The sequence below is a fragment of the Corythoichthys intestinalis genome, chromosome 14 (assembly GCF_030265065.1).
Source record: "Corythoichthys intestinalis isolate RoL2023-P3 chromosome 14, ASM3026506v1, whole genome shotgun sequence".
NCBI lineage: Eukaryota > Metazoa > Chordata > Actinopteri > Syngnathiformes > Syngnathidae > Corythoichthys > Corythoichthys intestinalis.
In genome coordinates, this window is record NC_080408.1 from 8,720,016 (window position 1) to 8,745,038 (window position 25,023).

General features: G+C 38.9%; 2 protein-coding genes across 3 annotated transcripts in view; one reads left to right on the plus strand and one right to left on the minus strand.

The window, feature by feature from the left end:
* ccdc24 (coiled-coil domain containing 24) overlaps window positions 1-16,518 on the minus strand; it is a 74,269-nt gene extending 57,751 nt beyond the window's left edge. Inside the window, exons 1-2 of one of the 2 annotated variants that reach the window (XM_057856591.1) lie at window positions 16,494-16,518; window positions 8,976-9,143 (exon numbers count right to left, since the gene is read on the minus strand). In XM_057856591.1, the coding sequence (XP_057712574.1) occupies window positions 8,976-9,125 (150 nt within the window). In that variant the 5' untranslated portion in view covers window positions 9,126-9,143; window positions 16,494-16,518. Of the gene's footprint in view, window positions 1-8,975; window positions 9,144-16,493 lie in introns of those variants that run through there. The other variant, XM_057856593.1, reaches the window with a different exon arrangement.
* Window positions 16,519-16,769: 251 nt separating this feature from the next.
* Window positions 16,770-21,594, plus strand: zgc:113531 (uncharacterized protein LOC541359 homolog). The gene is made up of 3 exons (XM_057858009.1): window positions 16,770-17,303; window positions 18,386-18,515; window positions 20,837-21,594. The coding sequence occupies exons 1-3, from the start codon at window positions 16,959-16,961 to the stop codon at window positions 21,022-21,024; spliced, it is 663 nt and encodes a 220-aa protein (XP_057713992.1). The 5' UTR covers window positions 16,770-16,958; the 3' UTR covers window positions 21,025-21,594.
* The last annotated feature ends 3,429 nt before the right edge of the window (window positions 21,595-25,023 follow it).

A 25,023-nucleotide genomic window follows, 5' to 3' on the forward strand; every position in this document is an offset into this window, starting at 1 on the left:
GAGAGAGTTCAGTGTGCCCTTGTGTAAATATTGATGTCTGGCTGCCTTAGATTTGGACGGCAGTGCCACTTTTAACCGACTATGGCTTTTATTAAGCAGTCTGGGAGTTGTAATTGCTGAGTACAACGAAGCTACTTGAAATACTTAAGTTCTCTTCTTTTCCTCCAACTGCCAGGACTGCTGAGGTAAGTAAAAGTTGATTCACCCTGAGAGCGAATCCTATTAAAACAGACATATATTCTCAAAGGTCGATGAATAATTTGGCTATTTCAGAGGCATAGACTTTACTGTGACTTAGAAAAGAATCTGACTGTTTAGTATAATAGAAGCCATCCATCCACTATGACTAAGCTACACGGCTTAACCTCACTATGTCGTGAGTGAGCAATTTATCCAAGGTGACTTCGGACAGGTAAGGTACACCCGGGATTGGTCGCCAGCCAATCAGTAGCTCACGATACAATTTGCGATACTATGGTCTAGAGCTGAAACGAATAATCGAGCAACTCGAGTAACTAGAGTTTAAAAACTGATCCGAATAATTTTATTCACCTCGAGTAATCGTTTAGTTTGACAGCTCTAAGCATCACGTTTTGCTCGGACTACTTTTAATGCGGGACAACGCGCTGATGCCACGTGCGTAGAAGAAGAAGCAAAAAAAAAAATTTTTACTGCAACCGACAGCCGCTACAAACGACACCGACGTTGCTAAATACTAGCCCGCACGATGCTACGTTGGTAGCAGGTAGCGCCTGATGAGTCTCATAGAGATCATATGTATGTTGAACTAGATGCAAAATGACAGACTCGGCCGCGTCTGGGCAGCGTTAGTAAACAGCCGCCACCTTAAAGCAGTAGAGCGCTAAGCGCTAATAAAGAGCGCTAAGCGCTAATAAATAAGATTAACATTACTGTCACTAGCTCACGTAACGTTAGCCCTGCGGAGGGCTAGGTTTCTATTAATTATGACCACTGTCGATGCGTGGCTAACATGTCTTACATACAGGTTTTAACATAACATAGCGTTGTGGAGTGATGAGGGGGTAAAATAAAAACTCAATAATGCTAACTATCAATTTTAGCTCATTAGTCATTGCTGGATAAAACACCAAGTAGCACTGGTCCCTAATGTGCTCCAATACAGCCTGTATCATACATTTATTTTGAACACTGCAAAAACTCAAAATGCTATCAGGACTTTCAGTTTAGACTAACTTAAAACTTAACTAGAACTTAAAAATGGCTTGACACAAATAGAAATTCAATTGAAACACGTGGGAAAAAATCCTAACTTTTAAGTGATGTGTGTTATCAAGCGTAACGGCATTTTTAGATGTATATATATATATATTTTTTTTTTTTAAAAAAATAAGATCTAAAGATTATTATTCTAGTTACATCTGAGATACAATTGTTGGCTATTTTCAACAATATACATCGAAAATAAAGACATTGATTGACTGAAAATGGTTCAAGATTAGATGAAATGTCTTGTTTTCTCATGTATATTTATAATTGCTCTTCACCTAAAAATATATTTGTTTTATCCGATTACTCGATTAATCGATAGAATTTTCAGTCGATTACTCGATTACTAAAATATTCGATAGCTGCAGCACTACTATGGTCACGATAAAAAAGCTCTCACCATATGGCAATGCAACAGTTATCGATTCATGGGTCAGGAAATCATTCGAGAATATTCTACAAAACACCTAATTAATGAAAAAAAAAGCTCTTTTCATGCTTCTGCTGTGAATTGGAATGAGTTTATCACAAGTAGACGTCTAATCCGTTTGAACTTCAAACGTTTGGATGTCAATGGCCGTCATGGGTAGCCGATGCCAGGAAATGATTTAATTTTTGGGCGTTTCACATATTTTCCCATTGATATTAGGTCACTTCCTTCTCGTTTTGGGGCATTTACAAGTCACTCCCTGTTGCTTTTGGGTTACTGAAAAGGAGGCGACTCAAGAATGTGTCACATAAGCGGAGGTGAGGTGGCAGGCAATGACATGGGATTGAACCCAAATGCAGGGGAAACGGGGAGGCAAGCGAGGGTGTCGGTGAACTCAAAATTGTCTTAATGGTAATTGACAAAAAACAAAGTACAGTGGTAGGAAAAAGTATCTGACCTTTTTGGAATTTCTCACATTTCTGCATAAAAACACCATCAAATGTGATCTGATCTTTGTCAAAATCACACAGATGGAAAAAACAGTGTCTGCTTTATTTATAACCACCCCAAAATTTATAGGTTTTCATATATAAATGAGGATAGTATACAAACAATGACAGAAGGGGGGAAAATAAGTAAGTGAACCCACTTCCTAAGCAGACTTATACCCCTTTCCCACTGGCCAAAAAACCCGTGTCAACCCGCTAACAATCGGCTTTTGGTGACAGTGGGAAAGGTGCAACGACCCGCATCGACCCGTGTCAATCAACCCGCCAAGCGACCCGCGTTAAAATCACCTCGGCTCTGATCGCCGTGCAGTGTGAAAGCAAAACCCCGGGTCAACAGTCAACAAATCTACGTGGTGACGTTAGTGGTGTCAACAATAATCGATGCGGCGATGCATCCCGATGCGGGGCATGAACGATTCGATTCGATGCGGGCAACAAGCCGAATCGATTCAGCGCATTTTAAAATATATAAGTGTGTTCAAAAATCTTCCCTGCGCAATTCCGGTGATGCAATGGATTTGGTTTCCCCATTTGTATTATTATTGTCATGTTTCATTTTTTACACACTGCATAACTCTGGTCAAGTTTCCCACCAACCTCATAGAAGCCAAAATGTCTCCAGATGTCAGCTTTCAATGTCTTAGGTGCATCAATAATCTTTCTTGCTCCCTCTTTCTCCTCTTTTCTTCTCTTTTCACCTCAAACCTGTTTCAGGGGAGCCTCAAGACATGTGTCCAGGTGCCTGATGAAAAACATTGAGGTTTCGCTGAAGCGGAGAGGTCCAAACTGGAAGTGAAAATGACCGTCAACAATTTGTCTCGCCAAAAACTTTGAACAGTCATAACTCGGCAGATATACAACATATCTGCGCCAAACTTCCCGTGTTTGTTGAGAGTCATACCCTGAAGGTTTTTGTAGGGGTCATTTGCATCAACTCTACAGTGCCAACTAGTGGCGACAGAAAGAAGTTTTTAAAAAAGGCCTCTCCTATTGGGTTTTTTCAACGTAGAGCGATGAAATTTGGGGAGTAGATACCTTATGCCTAACTGCTCCAAAAAGCCTCTTGCATCCATATTCCAAATCCAACAGGAAATCGGGTATTTTGGATCGCATGTGAAATTTTTATCGGTTCACAGTAGGAGTTTACATTTGGAGGCTTGAACATGCACGAAAACTCACCAAAATTTGCACATACATGCAGCTTTGCGTAACGTTCAATAATCTTGCAACATTACGAAAACATGTAACAAAATGGCTCAGTGGCGCCCCCTTAAATTTTTCAAAAAGGCCTCTCCATTTAGGTTTTTTCAACGTAGAGGGATGAAATTCGGAGAGTCGATACCTTGTACAAAACTGCTCCAAAAAGTCTCTTGCACGCGAATTCCAAACCCAACAGGAAATTGGGTATTTTGGATTGAATGTGAAATTTTTATCGATTTACAGTGTGCACATTTGAGACCTTGGCACCTAGGGAATTTGTTTGATCATCCTCAAAATTGGCGAGAATGTTCATGAGGCATATGAAATCTTAAGTTATCAAAATGGTGTGTTTTCATTCACGGGCCTGACCTGGGCGGGGTGCCAAAGTCGGCCATTTTTTCGGCAAAACAGCGAATTCGGAAAATGACTGATACCTCCCTCATACAACGTTCAACCTATTTTAAATCTGGCATGTGTGTGAGGTATCCCAGCCTGAGCAGGACTGGATTGAAAATTTACCATTTGTGCATGGCGCCTCCTAGTGGGAACAGGAAATGCCCTTTTTTACGGGACACATTCCTCCTCTAAAGGGAAAAAATCAATCTACCTCAAACCTGCATAAGGGGAGCCTTAAGACATGTGTTTAGATGCCTGATGAAAATGATTGAGGTTTGGTTGAAGCTGAAGGGTCCAACAGGAAAGTGATAACGACTGTCACCATTCTGTCTCTCCACACATTTTGAACAGTCATAACTTGGCAGATATACATGATATCTGCTCCAAACTTCTCATGCTTGGTGAGAGTCTTACCCTGAAGAGTCCAGTAGTGGTCATTTGCATCGACTCTGTACCGCCAACTAGTGGCAGCAGAATTTGTGGCCATTGCATGCTCGAAAACTCAAAACAATTTCTCATCCCAAAAAAGAAGAGAGTTTAAAGCATGTTAGGTTCTCATTAGATGATAAGAGGGGGGCTGTCTGCCACCATCCCAACCTGCGTCACGTCCGAGTTGCGCCAAAGTGCGAGGGCCCGTTCAGTCCTGCTTGCAGGCCTAGTTATTATTAAACTTTCCCAGCGTTATTTCGTTGTGTAAATGATTTTATAATGATCACAAAAATATGTAGACTATTTAAACATTAAGAAAACTTGCGTTTTTTTTCTGCCAACTGAGAATTCGTTACGAAAGACACTTTTTTATGCACACAAAGGCAACACAAATGTGATCCTTTTGAATCTTCTCCTCTGTGTGTCTGCAAAATCGCATGCTTTTTTTTTATATTACACTTTCCCAGTGTTATTTCGTTGTGTAAATGCTTCTATAATTATCACAAAAATATGTAGACTATTTAAACATTAAGAAACATGCGTTTTTTTCTGTCATCTCAAAGAAATGAAAATAAATTGCTGCTGCTGCGTTTTTTTTTCCGCGTCACTCCAAGCAGGGTTGGGCTTCAATACCAGCTCGGGCTGGATTTTTTAGGCCCCATCTAATCTCTACTATCTCTCTGCTCTCTCAATTGTAAAAATCTGATATTTCCTCATGTTGAAACAGATTGTTATGGCTGCTAAAATGCTGCTGCCCTTCATTTTAATGAATCATTTTTTATTGTTATGTGGTAGTTACTGATTGCATTTCTAAGTTAATTGCACATATATAGTGGGCTAGGCCTACATTTTACTTTTGTTCTACATTGCAATTTAGTTGGATGTTTTGTTTGCAACTGAACTGATCCCTGGATTGATATTGCGATAAAGATGCTGCTGCACTACAATATTTTCTTTGTCGCTTTCTTTAATATTTACTTGAATATTTTTATCGATGGGTTGTTGTGACTAAAATACAGTGACTATTATTACTGATTTTGCACAGGAGTTCAGATGTTGCACTGTGTGAAAGGCTGCTACTGTGTGTAAAAAAAAAAAGAGAAAGCCCTGGTCTCATTCAAAGCACCAATTAAATGCTGTGATCTGTTTTTTTTTAAATATATATCTAAAAGTATTTTCATTTGACTTCAACCAGGAGTGACACAAGAGCCAATAAAAAGTTGCTTAATGTCTGACCGCTTGTGTTGCTTCATGATTCACAAAAAATATGCTTTGCTTTAGAATTTTAATGCATCCCAGGCTTTAAGGCATCGCGATGCATTGCCGAATCGAACCGAATCGAATCGTGACCCTCTGAATCGAATCGAATCGTAATCAAATCGAATCGTGAGGGCAGTACCGATGCACACCTGTAGGTGACGTAGGCTAGTACGTGATACCTCATAACAAAAAACTAAAACCATGTGCTCTAGCCCGGATCCACATAAGGCGAAGTCGGTGTAGCAGCGTTAGCAATAGCCATAACAGATGAAACAAAGGCTCTTCTCCTCCTTCTGTGACGTACACGACTCCTTTCAATTTCAAGCCAAAATTCACGTCGCCTACGTTGCCTCAGCACAAGCAGAGTGTTGATCCTTTGCTGCATTTCGACCATTTTGAGGGCAGTAAAAAGCATGAAAACAGAGAACACAAACGGAAAGGAGGCTTCTATGTTGCTTTGCATTGTTTACTTCCTTGAACTGAATGAATTCGGTCGAAGCGCATCGTAGCGTGGTGACGTCACGAACCTTACGCACGGCTGAGGAGGGGTGGGGGGGTTAGACGGGTGAAGAAAAAAAAAAAAGACACGGCTTTTTTTTGTCAATGGGAAATGTGCCAAATGCCAATTGCTAGTGGGTTGCATCGGCTTGGAAAAACGCGCGTTGACCCACTAGTTTCAGTGGGAAAGGGGCATTAAAGAGCAATTGAAACCAATTTTTACCAAACAATTTAAGTCAGGTGTGTGCCCAATCACTGATAAGTGGTTAAAGCTGCCCTGCTAACTATGAAACACACAGCTGGGAAGAATTTTCCTGAGAAGCGTTGTCTGATGTGCATCATGGCTCGGTAAAAAGAGCTGTCCAAAAACCTTCGATCAAGGATTGTTGATTTGTATAAAGCTGGGAAAGGATACAAAACCATTTCTAAAAGTCTGGATGTTGATCAATCGACAGTCAGAGAAGTTGTCTACAAATGGAGAGAGTTTGGAACTAATTCTCTCCCAAGGAGTGGCCGTCCACCAAGGATGACGCCAAGAATTCAGCGCAGAAAACTCAGGGAGGTAAAAAAAGAACCCTACAGTGTCTCCTAAAGACTTACAGAAATCACTGGCACAGTCCAATATCTCTGTGCACACATCAACTATATGTAAACCTATGGCCAAAAATGGTGTTCATGGGAGGACTCCACAGAGGAAGCCACTGCTGTCTAAAAAAACATTGTTGCTTGTTTAATGTTCGCAAAAAGGCACTTGGACACTCCACAGAAGTTTTGGCAAAATACTTTTGTGGACTGATGAAACCAAAGTTGAACTGTTTGGGAATAACACACAACGTCATGTGTGGAGGATAAATGGAATAGCTCACCAACATCAACACCTCATCTCCACGGTGAAGCATGGTGGGGTGGCATCATGATTTGGGGCTGTTTTGCTAACTCAGGGCCTGGCCAACTTACAATCATTAATGGAAGAATGAATTCAAAAGTTTATCGGGATATTTTGCTGGAAAACCTGAGGCCGTCTGTTAGACGGTTGATGCTAAACCGAGGATGGATGCTGCAACAAGATAATGATCCAAAACACAGAAGTAAATCAACTTCAGAATGGTTTCAAAAGAAGAAAAATACACGTTCTGGAGTGGCCAAGTCAAAGTCGAGATTTGAACCCCATTGAGATGGTGTGGCATGACATAAACACAGCGATTCAAGCCAGATATCCCAGAAATCTGACTGAACTACAGCAGTTTTGTAGAGAAGAATGGGCCAACATTAGTCCTGATCGAAGTTATTGCTGCCAAAGGATGGGAGGGACACAAAATATTAAATGTGATGGTTCACTTACCGTAATTTTCACACTATAAGGCGCACCGGACTATAAGCCGCCACCCACCAAATTTGACACGAAAACGGCATTTGTTCATAGATAAGCCACACTGCACTATAAGCCGCAGCTGTCCTCACTGTATTATGGGATATTTAGACCAAAAGATATCAACTGGTAGCACTTTATTGGACAATCGGCATCATACGACTGTCATAAGACCAAATGAACCACCATGAAGCTTTGAATCAATTGGCTGCAAAGCTTCATTGCTTCAATAAGCTTCTTTTGGCCATTACTGCTCCCTTGGGGGAGACATTCAACCTCTGCTGCCACCTGCTGTCAACCTGGTTGCTGTCCAACATGCCTCTTAGCATGTATTGCAGTGCTCCAGATGAAAATAACAATCAAAATTCACGTTATGTGCTAATTATTTATAACTGTTACAGTTCCAGTTGTTTCATTTATTCCTAGTTATGCTATTTGGTGACACACTATTTGACAGTGGTGCCATAAAACTGTCATTACACAATCATAATCATGACATGACACTGTCACGAGCATTAGTGAATGTTTATAACAGATGTCATTCGTGTTATCCGGCAAATGATCTCACTTTTGAATGGATGCAAAAGATCCAAGCTGGATATAAATGGCGTTATTAACATGACTTGTCGAATGACACTTGACATCTGTTATAAGCATTGATAAATGCCCATGATAGTGTCATGTCATAATTATGACAGTCTTATGACGCTGCTGTTAAATAAAGTGTTCCCAAATATCATAACTAGCAATTAATGAAATAACTGGAACAGTAACTGAATAAAAAAAAAATAGCACAGAACATGAATTTTGATTAGTGTTTACATTGTTGGCGCTGCAATGCATGCTAGGAGGCATGTGTTACCTATTAACCCGAAAAAATCAACAAATAGGCCGCACTGGACTATAAGCCGCAGGATTCAAAATGAAGGAAAAAAGTAGCGGCTTATAGTCCGAAAATTACGGTACTTATTTTTCCCCGTTCTGTGATTATTTGCATACTATCCCCATTAAAATATGAAAACCTATATATGCTTGGGTGGTTTTAGTTAAGGCAGACCCTGTATTTTCATCTGTGTGATTTTGACAAAGATCAGATCACATTTCATGGTGATTTTATGCAGAAATGTGAGAAATTCCAAAAGGTTCAGACTTTTTCCTACCACTGAATCGATTCTTGGTGGAAGGATATCGATAACCTTTAGGGCCTCAAAGTACCGCGATATTTCACCTTTTTGAACAATTGTCACACCCCTACTTGTGATATGAAAGAGGTACCGATAGAAAACTCACGAGAGCCCAAGAAAATGAAAAGGAATGCTATGGATAGAAAATACAGTGTGGATTTTTAAAAAATGGTCTGAAAGTGTATTTCAAAAGACTTCCACTTCTATGCAGATAGGAATGTTATTGTTAATAGATGGATAGGGATCTCATTGAGGGTTTGAGCTTGCAACGGGCAGATTCACTGCACATTTTTTCCCCTTATGAGAAGAAATAGTTGGAGAAAACTAGGGCTTAAGTCAGCCAGAGGTCACTGAACAACTTGTTGGTGACATTTAAACCTTATCCTGGAACTGAAAAAAGGGTCTGTCGACTTTAGAGTGAAAATACGTAGTTGGAAAAATGTCATCCTTACCTCTGCGTGGAGCTCTGTGTATGTGTCAACCAGCAAGCAGCCCAGCGTTGCGTGGATCTTGGGCATCTCAGACCGTGGGACATGCTCAACAATCAAGCTCCACAGAGATGGACCCGGGCACCAAGTCTCATTTTCGCTGGTAGACTGCATATGCGTAGCAGTCTTTGTCTAAAGAAAAAAGAAACCTACACAATTAAGCTAAGCTATAGTGGGTAAGAGTAGGATCCTCTGGGTACCTCACGATATGTTACGATTTGCGATACAAGGTTCACGATAACGATCTCATGACATGGCGATACAACAATTATCGATACATGGGTCAGGAAATCATTCTAGGATATTCTACAAAACAAGTAATAAACAGAAAAACAAGCGTTTTCATCTTTCTGCTGTGAATTGGAATGAGTTTATTACGTGTAGACATCCAATCCATTTGAAATGGGAGGGTGAACATTCGTTCATACGCTGCCATCCCTCCCACTTCAAACGGACTGGACATCAATGGCCATCAGTGGTAGCCAACGCCAGACAATGAGTTCTTTTTTGGGCATTTATGGGTCACTTCCTGTTGATTTTATGGCATTTACAAGCCACTTTCTGTTGATTGTGGGTTACTGAAAAAGAAGGGACTCAAGAATTTCCCCAAATGAATAGGAAGTGACTCAAAATCAACAGGAATTTACCTGTGATTGCCCGCAAAAGACTGGCTGTGAATGCTCTAGTTTCAGTGGTATTGACAGTGCTAGATGTCTCATTTGCTCTTTGTGTCAGGGACGCAGGCAGGTAGGTTGTGTGGACCCAAAAGCAGGGAAACGAAAAAGGCAGCGAGGCAGGTGGCAGTGAACTCAAAAAACGTTTTAATAATGACTAACAAAAATCACAAAGTACAAACAAAAGGACTGGTGATCAAAAAGGCAATGTTCAAACCAAAACTTACTTAATCAGAGGGACTGGAACACGAGGGCTTGGAACGGACTTGAAGTTTGCAAAGACGGACATAGACATAGACAATGACGCAACAAGGAGTGACAAGAAACTGGGTCATTATATACGCAGACAAGGGGTAACGAGACGAGGAACAGCTGGGTAACACAGGTGGATGTAGATTGCAGGATACACTGGGAGAACACACACAGGTGAGAGCAATGGGTAATCACAGGGACAAGTCACACTAGGAGAAACCAACACAAAACCTAACACTTTGCTGCAACGATTATTTGATTAACTCGAGTAACTCAATTAGAAAAAAGATTGGAATTAAATGGTGCTGCTTCGAGTATTCGTTAAATTAAAGTGGCGTTGTCATGGTATGTTTTGAAAGTGTTTCTATTGAGTTTTATTTGGTTTGGGTGGATACACTGCCCTCTAGTGGCAACAGTGAATATGACACTTATTTCACATGGCTGAATCAAGCTGCTCCCTGTTAAGACCAACATAAGCTAAGGTTTTATTTGAGCTCATGTTTTTTAACTCATTTACTGCCAAAAACGTATACCGTAATTTCCCGATTATAACACGCACCTTTTCCCCCCAAAATCAACTTGTAAAATCATGGTGTGCATTATACACGGGTACTGGGATGGAGACAGAAATATATATATTAGGGCTGTCAAAATTATCGCGTTAACGAGCGGTAATTAATTTTTTTAATGAATCCCGTTAAAATATTTGACGCAATTAACGCACAAATGCCCCGCTCAAACAGATTAAAGATAATGAAGATAAAGATATGAGAGCACAGTAAAAGGTGTACTTGTTGTGTTTTTCGGAGTTTTGCCACCCTCTGCTGGCGCTTGGGTGCGACTGATTTTATAGGTTTCATTACCCATGAGCATTGTGTAAGTAATTATTGACATTTAACAATGGTGGGCTACTAGTTTATTTTTTGACTGAAAATTTTACAAATTTTATTAAAACGAAAACATGAGGAGGGGTTTTGATATAAAACTTCTATAACTTGTACTAACATTTATCTTTTAAGAACTACAAGTCTTTCTATCCATGGATCGCTTTAACAGAATGTTAATAATGGTAATGCCATCTTGTTGATTTATTGTTATAATAAAGAAATACAGTACTTATGTACCGTATGTTGAATGTATATATCCATCTTGTGTCTTATCTTTCCATTCCAACAATAATTTACAGAAAAATATGGCATATTTTATAGATGGTTTGAATTGCGATTAATTGCGATTAATTACGATTAATTAATTTTTAAGCTGTAATTAACTCGATTAAAAATTTTAATCGTTTGACACCCCTAACATATATATATATATATATGTATATATATATATATATATATATATATATATATATATATATATATATATAAAACAGTTTTTTTTATTGACACGGCCATGTTGTGTTGAAGAAGCGTATGCGGCGATCCGTTGCCGACCATTACGGTACGTGACGTCACCATTTTGTTTCGGTAATACTTCACTTTGATCGGTCGAATGATTTTGTCTGTGTTAAATTCTGCTTTTTTCACTCTTAATAAAGCACAGAATTTTGTTTCTTGAACTCATCTGAGTCAACGTTTATTGCAGCTCCGCAACTCGGACCATAACAAACGTAACACAACACAGACTTCCTGTGTCCGTCAACTATTTCTGTCCCTCGGGAAACTCAAACCCAAATAACAAAAGTTCCTATTGTTACATTCTAGTCCACAGCGATGCGCTCTTTAGGATTTCCGGCTTAAATTCTCACTTTTATTTTACCGTATCAATCCATGGAAGAAACTTTTATTCATCATGATGAAACGAGCAAGTTATACAGCAGCCTTTAAAAGAAAAGTCACATGTTTTGTTTTCTCCTGGATTCTGGTAAGTTAAAGAAGTTATCAGGTCATATTATTCCCGTACATATTGTCAGTTTACGGTAATGTTTTGAACTACCATCGGGGCTATGCTTGTGCTGTGTTTCACCAGTCAGTAAAATTACATTTCTGTATCTGTACACGAGCTCTGTTTTCTTATATTTTTCTATTTATTGGTGCTAAAATTTCCCCTAGATTTTACAAGTTATATTTTACCACGTTATACACGGGTGCGCCTTATATTCGGGAAATTACGGTAAATACATTCTATCTTTAATTGTTTCGGTGTCTCAAAAACGTATTTATTTGTCTTTTATGTTTTTTTTTTTTTTTTTTTTTTTTTTTTTTTTAACAATAGGCATCTCTCGGTTCTGTTGCACCTAAACTGCAATGCACAATGCTCAAAACTCATTTTAAAGCAATAAAACTGGCCACTGGAGGGCAGTAGCGCATTTTGTAAAAACTCATCTCGGGCCAAGAAAGGAAGTGAAGAAAAATAGTCAGGAAACGGAAGTTGGCGGAATCTTGTGAAGACGCGTGAGAATTTGAGAAAAATGTGAAGAACGATCAGAAAAAAAGGCAACGACACTGGAGGAGTGTTTTGAAAAGATACGAAACCATCGTCAAGGAAGGATTCAAAAAAATCTATCTTAATGAGACAGACGGTGACGGCCACAACAGTGTCAGGTTCCACACGCGTTCTGCGGAGCTCACGTTGCGTTGAAACTAACGATTTGAAGATGATGAAAAAAGTGAGACCGATCTTGATCCGGACTCATCAGATTACTGGGAGCCACCTCATTCAACCGGGAGCAGCCGAGCGCCTTCCCCGTTGTTATGTGCGCAAATAGTTTAACAGTTCAATAGTTTAGTTATGTGTAAATAAATTGTTACTTTGCGATAAAACCTCTATTTGTTTAGTTGTTTATGTTATTTTTTAGAACGGAAACAATATTCAGATGTTTGGGATGTCAAAAAAGCGAAAAATAGCTGTGTTAAAGTCAAAGTTATGTTTGAAATGTATGCTTTTACAAAAAGCTCAATTTCTCTGTTTTTTCATCAGAAATTGGAAAATTGCTCAAAATAAGCTTTTTTCTAATACTGATTTCAAAAGAATGGAAAAAGATATGAACTAACTTTTTTTTGGCTGAAAGAAGAGAGTCTAGTCTTTCTTTTGGTGGGTTCCATGTTTATATAGCAATAGAACAGAATTTTCTGTGGGCCTTGCAAAATCAGTCAAAATCCAGTAAAACGGCCGGGAGCGAAGGGCCTTGCTCTGGTGAAAATGGCTGGGAGTGAATGAGTTAATGCATTCGAAATTTAGTTTATAGGTATATTTGACCGTTTTTTATGGGAATATCTGTTTGAACCATTTATTAAGAGCATTGTTTAAAAAAAAAAAAAAAAAAACATTTTATAGCATTTAAGCTAGCGAACGTTTGCTATATAAGTTAGCCAATTATTATTTTGTTGTACTTAACTCCGCATATATACAGGTATATACAGTGCTGCTCGAAAGTTTGTGAACCCCACAGCGATGGTCAGATTTTTTGTAAAAAAAACTAAAATAACCTTATTAAATGTTAAGTTATACCCAAATCCACAATACTGACATTCCAAATAATGGACTGAAACAAAAGAAATAGTTATATTGTCATTCTTTATTTAACAAAAGTGGTTGATTTAAGAAAAACTCAGATATCATGTGTGCAAAAGTATGTGAACCCCTTCAGTTAATAGGATATTGCGCCTCCTTTTGCAGAGATTACCTCAACCAAACGGTTTCTGTAGTGACTAATCACCCTCTCATATCTACTTTGGGGGATTTTTGCCCATTCTTCCTTGCAGAACGCAGTCAGTTGAGAGAGGTTTGATGGGCGTCTGGCATGAACTGCTCGCTTCAGGTCCCGCCACAGCATTTCAATGGGATTTAGGTCAGGACTTTGACTGGGCCAGTCCAGAACACGAATCTTCTTCTTTTTCAGCCATTCCTTGGTTGTATTGCTGGAATGCTTTGGATCATTATCATGTTGCATGATCCACCTTCTGCCAAGCTTTAACTTCAAAACAGATGGCGTCAGGTTATGTTCTAGGATTTGACAATATTCCTCAGAATTCATGATTCCCTGGACTATGTGGAGTTGTCCAGGTCCTGAGGATGAAAAGCAAGCCCAGATCTTGACATTCCCACCTCCATGCTTCACTGTTGGGAGAAGGTTCTTTTGGTGGTATGCAGTGTTGACTTTTCGCCAGACATGGCGGTTTTGGTTGTGACCAAACAGTTCAATTTTGCACCTACATCAGTTGATGAAAACTCTTTTTAATTTAGTCTCGACAACACAACTGTTAAAAAAACAAAAAAAAACTACTGAATTGATTGATTAGGAAATCAGGTTGAAATAATAGAAAATTCCAAAATGTTGAGGGGGTTCACAAACTTTTGAGCAGCACTGTATATATATATTATACAGCTTGAGGCTCAGCTCAGCTATTTTACTTTTTAATTTGTGCGATTACTCGATTAGTCGAACTAAGTAGTTCATCGATTAATCGACTACTAAGATAATCGATAGATGCAGCTCTTAATCTAGTCAAAACTCTAGCACCGTCAATAGCAGCCAGTGAGCTAACATAGACAGTATTCTAATGGAAGATTTTCGTAGCCACCTGTTGGTTGTTTTTTTTTTTTTTGTAAAACAGTGAAACGTTTTTAAAACGATATATCAATTATTGGTGGGAGCATATCGATAACCTTTTGGGCGACAAAGCATTACCTTTCCGATATATTGCCACACCCCGAATAGAAGTTCAAATCATATAAATGGCACAGAATTTGATGAATACGTTTTCTATCAAATGATTGCCTAAATGATTGCCGACAGTCAGTGAGTGATCTCTTAGCAACAATGAAATGACAATTGAGTGTCTTCCACTTAGCAGAGCCTGAGTACCCAGAGAAAAATTCTTGTAATCACAGATTGAAAAAGTGATGACTAATCCAGAAATTGCGAGGCATACATGCTTCCAGTGAACTTAACGTAACAATACTTAATGAATAATTTACTCGAGATAACAATGCAAGACCTTTAAAAGATCACTGAGAGACTATTTGGGTTTCAATGTCACCTGGATGGACTTCCTCCTTAATGTTTAAAATGTTAGGGAGCTGACTAAATAAAATTATTAATATAAATTTCAGGATAGTATTGAAGTTAATTCAGCGATCTAGCAAATATCCGTGGTTTTAATTTCTAAGTTAATGAGTGTTATATGAGTGTTTTTTAGGCTTAGGTACAGGTATGCTGCCTTCAAATGTCGTCGTAATTATGGTAAATATCGCTTGTTGAGTCGACAATTGCACATGAATGCTGCTTCAAGTCGTATTTTCTACTTGAGAACTGGGATTTTATATGGACCTTTTACTTTTCTAAATGGCAGATCGCGTAAAACAAGTTGTGAATGCGAAGAAACTATAAGTTATATAAAGCAACACTAGGTAACTTTTCAACCTTTAAAAATTATTTTTTATAATATTTGTGATGATACGTCGACTAGTTGAATGACACCTCTTTTATATCTTGAAGGGTCTGTATCGCTTTCACCGGCACTAATTAACTTTGAGGAGAGTGGCAGGAACCCTGCCACACAAAAAAACTACAAACGTGCTGACTGCTTCCCGGCATACCTGACTTACCCCTTTCATTATAAAGACTAAATTCGATGCGAACGCTTTCACGCGAATTCTGCAAAGATGGCAGAGTGACAAAAGAGACAAAAAGTTTTGTCTGAGGAAGAAAAAAAAGGGGCGGCTACCAGGGATAAAAGAACACTCAAGAATAAATATTGGCCCTGCTGTCATTCGCTGGCGTGACGTCCCCTGCCCTCAAATGAATTCGTCAGAGCTGACGAGCTCCAGTGGGGTGAAGTTAGCCACACTAAGCCACATGGTTGCTAACCATCATATGGTATTGTTTAGCCACTACTGGATCCATTACCTTATTACTATTCATCCGTCTCACAGCCGCTGGAAACAGAAATACAGCTTAATTCATCTACAGGCAACCGGGAGATCATGATTTCACGAAACTGTGTGGAAAACAAAGTCAAAACACAACGGCATTTGTCCACTGGCGTCGCTAAAATCGACTAAAACCGAAAAGTTACCTAGTGTTGCTTTAAGAATATTTACCGTCAAGAAGTACGTTTTTTTTACGCCAGCATGATAAAGTAGTGCACACATTTATAAACTCTTATTTTGTAACACAGTGTTAGCTAAATTTACCGTTTAAATAAAAAAACTTACCGTTTACATTTTGATTCATTCTCTTGTTGTAGTAAATAAATTAAAAAGTCTTAAAACATTTTGCCCACGCAATAAACACAAACGAAGTCAGTGTCTTTTGTATTCTCGGCAAGACAACAAAAGCACCAGAACAGGACGTACTCATAATTACCAATTAGCAAGGCGTAAGCATCATCTTTCCCAGAGTATGTGAAGGCAGCATACTGTCGTATTCAAAATAGTTAGCTCTAATGCTAACGATAACTGGGTATCAATTAACGTGTTGTACGGGCGAAAAGCACAGTTGGCAATTTAATATCATTAAAATATAGACGTTTTAATACTTAAAGGCACAATGTGCTTCCTTTTCAAAAAGTGCAAACGTATGGAATAAAGAAGAGGCACTCACCGTCAAACTGTACTTAGCATGCCTCCGGTGGTATCCAAGGCCAACATGCCAGTTGCTAGGGGGAGGAATTACCGTGAAATCTCGCGCGACTTCCTTTTTCAGGTGAATGAATTCACGTCGCGCGTTGAACTTGTAGTACTTTCATGTCACGTCAGGTGCCGTCGTCACTCTAATTATGTCACGAAACAATACTGTGAAGGATGAAGATGCAAAAAACGTGTCTCAAAATGTTCACAAATCTCCAATAAAACTAATGGACCACTTAGGGGAGGATACAGTGCTTCTACCCCAATGCCTCCACCCACTTTTCCACCAAAGCTCCAGACAGTATTAAGCGGGGAAAAGAGTTGGAAGAAAGTCAACAAGTTTTAGCAACAATGTGACAAATATTCCGTCTTGGGGGAAAAAAAACATCCAACGAACTTTCAAGGAATACTTTGACCATATTCAGTTGTGCTTTAAACCATGTCGTGGCGCCAGCTCATCTTAGCGGTGCTGCTGTCCTCCCAAGCCGCCTTCGGCTTCTCGGTGGCCGGCCAGCAGCCACCACAGCAGCAGCCTCCGACGGAAAGCACCTGCGAGGCCAACGGGAGCGTCTACTACCTGGGGGAGTGGTACTTCCTGGACTCGGACCACTGCACCCAGTGCGAGTGCACCGCCGAGGGTTCGGCGTGTGCCCGCACCGAGTGCACCAGCTTGCCGGCGGCGTGCATCCATGTGAGCCACTACCCCAGCGACTGCTGCCCCCGCTGCGAAAGAATCGGCTGCGAGTACCGGGGGGTGGTCTACGAGCTGGGGCACAACTTCCAGGTAAATACCTGGTGGGACCTCCACCGCGTAGGTCATAAAAGAAAATATATAATTATAGAAAATTTCGAATTTCTGATTTGACAGTTTGGAAATATATAATTACACTGAGCGAAACATTAATAAACATTCATCACAACAAATAAACGCGACTTGAAAAAGGGATACCATTCAGTCTGTTATGAAATAAATTATAATGGAATAATAACGCTATACATGCACAAATCTAAGAAACTTTTCAAAAATATTACCTAATTTTTTTTTTTTAAGTCAACTTTAAAAACAAATGTCTTATGAAGTCACGTAAGACTTACGAAGGTAATACCATTGTCAAAATGAGAAAAATATATTAAATATGTTAAAAATGTTTATAAAATAATATTATTTGTACAAATTAAGTCCTGCAAATGAATACGATGACATTAAATTACGTTTGAAAGTATTCTTAAAAATGTCACATTTAAATAATCCAAATAAATAGATAAAATTTGATAATGAAGCCAAATAATTGTGGAACTTTGTAATGGGAAAAACAGACGTATTTAAAAACTTGAGTACGGATACCTATTAGTGCTTAAAAACGATAGTAGCTGCGCTACCTATGGGCGAATTGTGTAATTACATGTTCCCAAACAATCTCCTTGCAGTCATAATGTTTTTATTTTGTCATATTTTATTGATTGAAAGAAATCATTTGGATCAGATTTCATACTATGTGAAAAAAAACGATTAAAAAAAAAAAGTCAACAGGTTTAATGCACGTTGTATATATCTCACACCTATCAACAAATGGTAACCCCAATTCAAATCAGAGTCCACCTCATTGTAGGCTATACACCTATTAGGACGTACTGTAGTTATTCAATAGCTGTGTCAAAAAAAAAAATACTACTTGACAACCATAATATGAAAAAAAAAAAAAAAACTACCAAAGAGAATATTATATTTAAATGTAATGCGATACTGTTTGGTAATAATTCCAGGCAGTATGTACGCCTCTCATATAATGTTACAACCAATCAGAACCAGGCATATCTAATGATGTGTCTTATTCTGATACTGTTTCACATGCTTTTGTTTCTTAGCCAACCGAATGTGAGCAGTGCACGTGCGACAGCGATGGCATCGCCCGATGTTTGGTAGCCGACTGCGCGCCCCCACCTTGCGTCAACCCTGTGTACCAGCCTGGCAAGTGCTGTCCTGAGTGCCAAGAGGGTGAGAGTCCACGCCACGTGTGTACTTACTGTATTATCATGCGCGGTAGACTCAAAAGCTGCAACAATTAATTGATTAATGAACAACTAATCGGTTAGCAAATTCATCGTTTAGGAAATTCTTCACCTTAAATGTCTCTAAGTTGTTGAAATTCTACCATATATGTAACTTCTCAGTTGTAAATATCAGATTTCATTATATTTATGTTTAGTGGAAAAAAAAAAAAAACAATTCACAATTTTGCCAATTTTCAGAAGTAAACTGTGAAGGTACAGTGGTATGAAAAAGTATCTGAACCGTTTGGGATTTCTCAAATTTCTACATAAAATCACCATCAAATTTGATCTGATCTTTGTCAAAATCAAACAGATGAAAAAAACAGTGTTTGCTTGAACTAAAACCGCCCAAACATTTACAGGTTTTCATATTTTAATGAGAATAGTATGCAAACAATGACAGAAGGGGGAAAAATAACCATTATATTTAATATTTTGCCCCCCTCCCCTGGCAGCAATAACTTCAACCAGATGCTTCCTGTAACTGCAGATCAGTCTGGCACATCGATCACGACTATTCCTCTCTACAAAACTGCTGTAGTTAAGATTCCTGGGATGTCTGACATGAATCGCTGTCTTTAGGTCATGCCACAGCATCTCAATGGGGTTCAAGTCTACACTTTGACTCTGCCACTCCAGAATGTGTATTTTGTTCTCCTGAAACCATTCTGAAGTTGATTTACTTCTGTGTTTTGGATCATTGTCTTGTTCCAACATCCATCCTCTTTTTAGCTTCAACTGTCTGAAAGACGACCTCAGGTTTTCCTGCAAAAAATCCTGATAAACTTTTGAATTCATTCTTCTATTAATGATTGCAAGTTGTCCAGGCCATGAGTTAGCAAAACAGCCCCAAATCATGATGCGCCCTCCACCATGCTTCCCGGTGGGGATGAGGTGTTGATGTCGGTGAGCTGTACCATTTTCCTCCACTCATGGCCTTGTGTGTTGCTCCCAAACAATTCAACTTTGGTTTCATCAGTCCACAAAATATACTTTGCCAAATATTCTGTGGCGTGTCCAAGTGCCTTTTTACAAATATTAAACGAGCAACAATTTTTTTAGACAGCAATGGCTTCCTCCGTGGAGTCCTCCCATGAACACCATTCTTGGTGTTTTTTTTTTTTTTTTACATAAACTGTAGTTGATGTGTGCACAGAGATATTGGACTGTGCCAGTGATTTCTGTAGGTCTTTAGCAGAAACTCTAGGGTTCTTTTTTACCTCTCTGAGTATTCTGCGCTGAACTCTTGGCGTCATTTTTGGTGGACGGCCACTCCTTGGGAGAGAAGCAACAGTGCCAAACTCTTTCCATTTGTAGAAAACTTCTCCGACTGGCGATTGATGAACATCCAGACATTTAGAGATGGTTTTGTATCCTTTCCTAGCGTTATACAAATCAACAATCCTTGATCGCGGGTCTTCAGACAGATGTTTTGATCGAGTCATGATGCACATCAGACAATGCTTCTCATGAAGACAATTCTCACCAGGTGTGTGTTTTATAATGGGCAGGGCAGCTTTAAACCACTCATAAGTGATTGGGCACACACCTGACTTTTGTTTGGTAAAAATTGGTTTCAATTGCTCTTTAGGTCTCCTTAGGCAGAGGGTTCACTTACTTATTTTTCCCCCTTCTGTCATTGTTTGCATGCTATCATAATTAAAATATGAAAACCTACAAATATTTGGGTGGTTTTAGTTAAAGCAGAGGCTGTTTTTTCATCTGTGTGATTTTGACAAATATCACATCACATTTGATGGTGATTTTATGCAGAAATGTGAGAAATCCCAAAAGGTTCATACTTTTTTATACCACTGTAATTGGAAAAAGTGTCATTTATCCATTTAATCGATTAATCGTTTAATTAATTGGCCGATTAATTGATAATAAAAGTAATCATTAGTTGCAGCCCTAGACTCAAGCACATAACTTGACAAAGTGAGTAGTACCGAGACTGACTTGTGAGGTGGCTAATTGTCACGAGGCATTCGGACAGACTACAAAAAAAAAAAAAAAATGAAGTGCAAGAACCTGGGAAAAAACAATTTTGAGTCGATACAAAAATATTCACTGGAAAGTACATATCTATAAAAAGTTATCAAAACCGGCCTAACAAAATTCACTTTACTAAAAATAGATGTTTTTGTGGGAAAATATGGTAAACAAAAGTGAGGAAAAAACACTGAATTATTTATGATGTGTGTACCCTGCTCAAGTGCTCCAACGAGGTCATGCATGAACAATTGAGCGTTTTCCTCCCTCCAGGTCCAAACTGCTATGTGGACTCGTCGCATAGCCGAGTGATCCCCGCCGGCGAGCCAGTATGGGTGGACTCTTGTACTAAGTGTCGCTGCCACGACGGCCAGGACGCCGGCTACTGGGAAGGAAACCGCCTGGCCTCTTGCTCTCGCCTGAAGAACTGCGCGCCCGGGCAGTCCGACACGCAAAACTGAACCTGCCCACAAGTCGTCCATCTAAAATGATGCACCAAAGATTTAGGGAAAAAGACACTATTAAAAAACGATGGCAGCGACCTTCACCAAGGCCCAAAAAAAAGTTAGTGAAACGCTGTTCTGTTAGTTATTAGCTGGTTATTTCATGGAGTGTGAACAGGAAAGATCGGAACCTATGGGTACCTCATGATACGATACGATTTGCGATACAAGGCTCATGATAACGATGATCTCACAATATGGCGATACGATTATCGATACATGGGTCAGGAGATCGTTCTATAAAATGACTAATAAACAGAAATTCAAACTGTTTTCATCCTTCTGCTGTAAATTGGAATAAGTTTATCACTAGTAGACGCCCAAAATAAAGATGCACGATAATATCGGTTACTGATAATTATCTGCCGATAATGGCAATTATGACGTCACACAGATAATCCAGATTTTTAAAAAATTCAACCGATAATCCAATCCAATAATCATATACTTCAGGGGTCCCCAAACTATGGCCCGCGGGCCGGATACAGCCCGCCTCCACATTTGGTCCGGCCCACTGAACAATTTATTTTTTATTTTTTACTTGTGTTATTTATTTTATGGCTTTTTCTGTGTAGAACCCAGAGAGGGTTATTTGGTTATTAATTATTTGATTAATAGTATTATATATATTATATTTAAGGGCTGTCAAACGATTACAATTTTTAATCGAGTTGATCACAGCTTAAAAACTAATTAATCGTAATTAATCGCAATTCAAACCATCTATAAAATATGCCATATTTTTCTGTAAATTATTGTTGAAATGGAAAGACAAGACACAAGATGGATGTATACATTCAACTGACGTTACATAAGTACTGTATTTGTTTATTATAACAATAAATCAACAAGATGGCATTAACATTATTAACATTCTGTTAAAGCGATCCATGGATAGAAAGACTTGTAGTTCTAAAAAGATAAATGTTAGTACAAGTTATAGAAATTTTATATTAAAAACCCTCTTAATTTTTTCGTTTTAATGAAATTTGTAAAATTTTCAAACAAAAAATAAACTAGTAGCTCGCCATTGTTGATGTCAATAATTAGACAATGCTCATGGTGCTGAAACCCATAAAATCAGTCACACCCAAGCGCCAGCAGAGGGCGACAAAACACCAAAAAACAAAGTAACAAATGGACATGACACTGTGCTGTCATTTTAATGTTTGAACGGGGCATGTGCGTTAAATGCGTCAAATATTTTACGTGATTAATTTAAAAAATTAATTACCGCCCGTTAATGCGATAATTTTGACAGCCCTAGTTATATTATGTTATATATTTTTTTAGTATTATTTTTATTTTATTTAATTTTGTTCCGTGAGGAATCCAGCAAGGGTTATTTGATTGTGGCTTCCTGAAAAACAATAAATTTTTACATTTAGGCACTCCTGCAATCGTCACACTTTTTTTTGTTAAAAACTGACCCCGGCACCTCATTAGAGAAGGGAAAGGTTATGTGGCCCTCACAGGAAAAAGTTTGGGGAGCTCTGATATACTTGATTTAGTCTCCAAATGTGCGCAGTCAATGTAGTTTTGTCCAATTCTGCATCGCCGCCTTGACCCCTCACTCTTCTGAAGCCCATCATATGAGTGACGTCACATGAAATGCTTGAAATCATGGCGGCTCCATTTCAAGTGTGCAATTACCTTTTCGTGTGTGAAGCTGAAGTTCCACGAGGCGGAAAGAAAGCATCCTCAATCAACACCACTAACCTGATCAGCCATTTAAAGCTTCATCACAATGATTTGTGGAACAAATACAAGGCTACCACTAGCACGAAGGCTAAAGCTAATAGTAAACAAATCCATACTACAGGGTTTGTGACGATCGGAAACGGTTCATCTCCGGTTCAACTCATTAAGCACCTAAATCAGGAAAAATTTACTTTCAGATAATGTTTTGAACCATATACATTTTTGAATAAAGAATATTTCTGACAAACACATTTTTTAAGAATTAAATGTCATAATCTATCGCTTAAAATAAGGCTGTTAAAATTATTTTCAGAGAGCTATTTTTCTTATTTCAAGAAATCTAAGAGTGAAATTTAGTTTAGACACTGGCAGATAATTTCACATATTTCCAATAGATTTACACCTAAAACAAGGGAATTTTAACTAGTTTTAAGGAGGTGTGTTTTTGCAGTGTAGTAACGATACAGTGGGGCAAATAAGTATTTAGTCAACCACTAATTGTGCAAGTTCTCCCACTTGAAAATATTAGAGGCCTGTAATTGTCAACATGGTTAAACTTCAACCATGAGAGACAGAATGTGGAGAAAAAAAAAAAAAGGAAAATCACATTGTCTGATTTTTAAAGAATTTATTTGCAAATCATGGTGGAAAATAAGTATTTGGTCAATACCAAAAGTTCATCTGAATACTTTGTTATGTACCCTTTGTTGGCAATAACGGAGGCCAAATGTTTTCTGTAACTCTTCACAAGCTTTTCACACACTGTTGCTGGTATTTTGGCCCATTCCTCCATGCAGATCTCCTCTAGAGCAGTGATGTTTTGGGGCTGTCGTTGGGCAACACGGACTTTCAACTCCCTCCGCAGATTTTCTATGGGGTTGAGACCTGGAGACTGGCCATGCCACTCCAGGACCTTGAAATGCTTCTTACAAAGCCACTCCTGTGTTGCCCTGGCTGTGTGTTTGGGATCATTGTCATGCTGAAAGACCCAGCCACGTCTCATCTTCAATGCCCTTGCTGATGGAAGGAGATTTTCACTCAAAATCTCTCGATACATGGCCAAATTCATTCTTTCCTATACACAGATCAGTCGTCCTGGTCCCTTTGCAGAAAAACAGCCCCAAAACATGATGTTTCCACCCCCATGCTTCACAGTGGGTATAGTGCAATTCAGTATTCTTTTCCCTCCAAATAAGACAACCTGTGTTTCGACCAAAAAGTTCTATTTTGTTTTCATCTGACCATAACACATTCTCCCAATCCTCTTCTGGATCATCCAAACGCTCTCTAGCGAAGCGCAGACGGGCCTGGACGTGTACTTTCTTCAGCAGGGGGACACGTCTGGCAGTGCAGGATTTGAGTCCCTGGCGGCGCATTGTGTTACTGATTGACCTTTGTTACTGTGGTCCCAGCTCTCTGTAGGTCATTCACTAGGTCCCCCATGCGGTTCTGGGATTTTTGCTCACCGTTCTTGTTATCATTTTGACGCCACGGGGTGAGGAGGGATTTGAAAGTCTGTGTTGCCCAACAACAGCCCCAAAACATCACTGCTCTAGAGGAGATCTGCATGGAGAAATGGGCCTAAATAACAGCAACAGTGTGAGAAAAGCTTGTGAAGAGTTACAAAAAAAGTTTGGCCTCCGTTATTGCCAACAAAGGGTACATAACAAAGTATTGCGATGTACTTTTGGTATTGACCAAATACTTATTTTTCACCATGATTTGCAAATAGATCCTTTAAAAATCAAACAGTTTTTTTCCCCACATTCTGTCTCTCATGGTTGAGGTTTACCCATGTTGACAATTACAGGCCTCTCTAATATTTTCAAGTGGGAGAACTTGCACAATTAGAGGTTGACTAAATACTTATTTGCCCCACTGTATATATGTTAGGAATTACTTAGTTTTAAAGGCATTTTTGTGCAACTTAGCTATTCACTCAGTAAGTAATCGTTGCCAAAAGTTTACCATTACACAATGTCAGACACTGTCATTGTTTAGATGTTGGAATTCACTACTTGTTCACATTTGATGTGGAAAAAAGAGCAATAAATTCTATGCTTGCACAGTAACATTTGCTCTTGTGTATACTTTAAAATTTTACGTATATCTTTTAATTGAATTATCAGCTTGACATTATCGGTTATCGGCTGGAACGAGGAGGCAATTATCAGTTATCGGTTGAAAAACGTATTATCGTGCATCACGAGCCCAAACCATTTGAACTGGGATTTATGACTCGGATCTTAGTGGCTC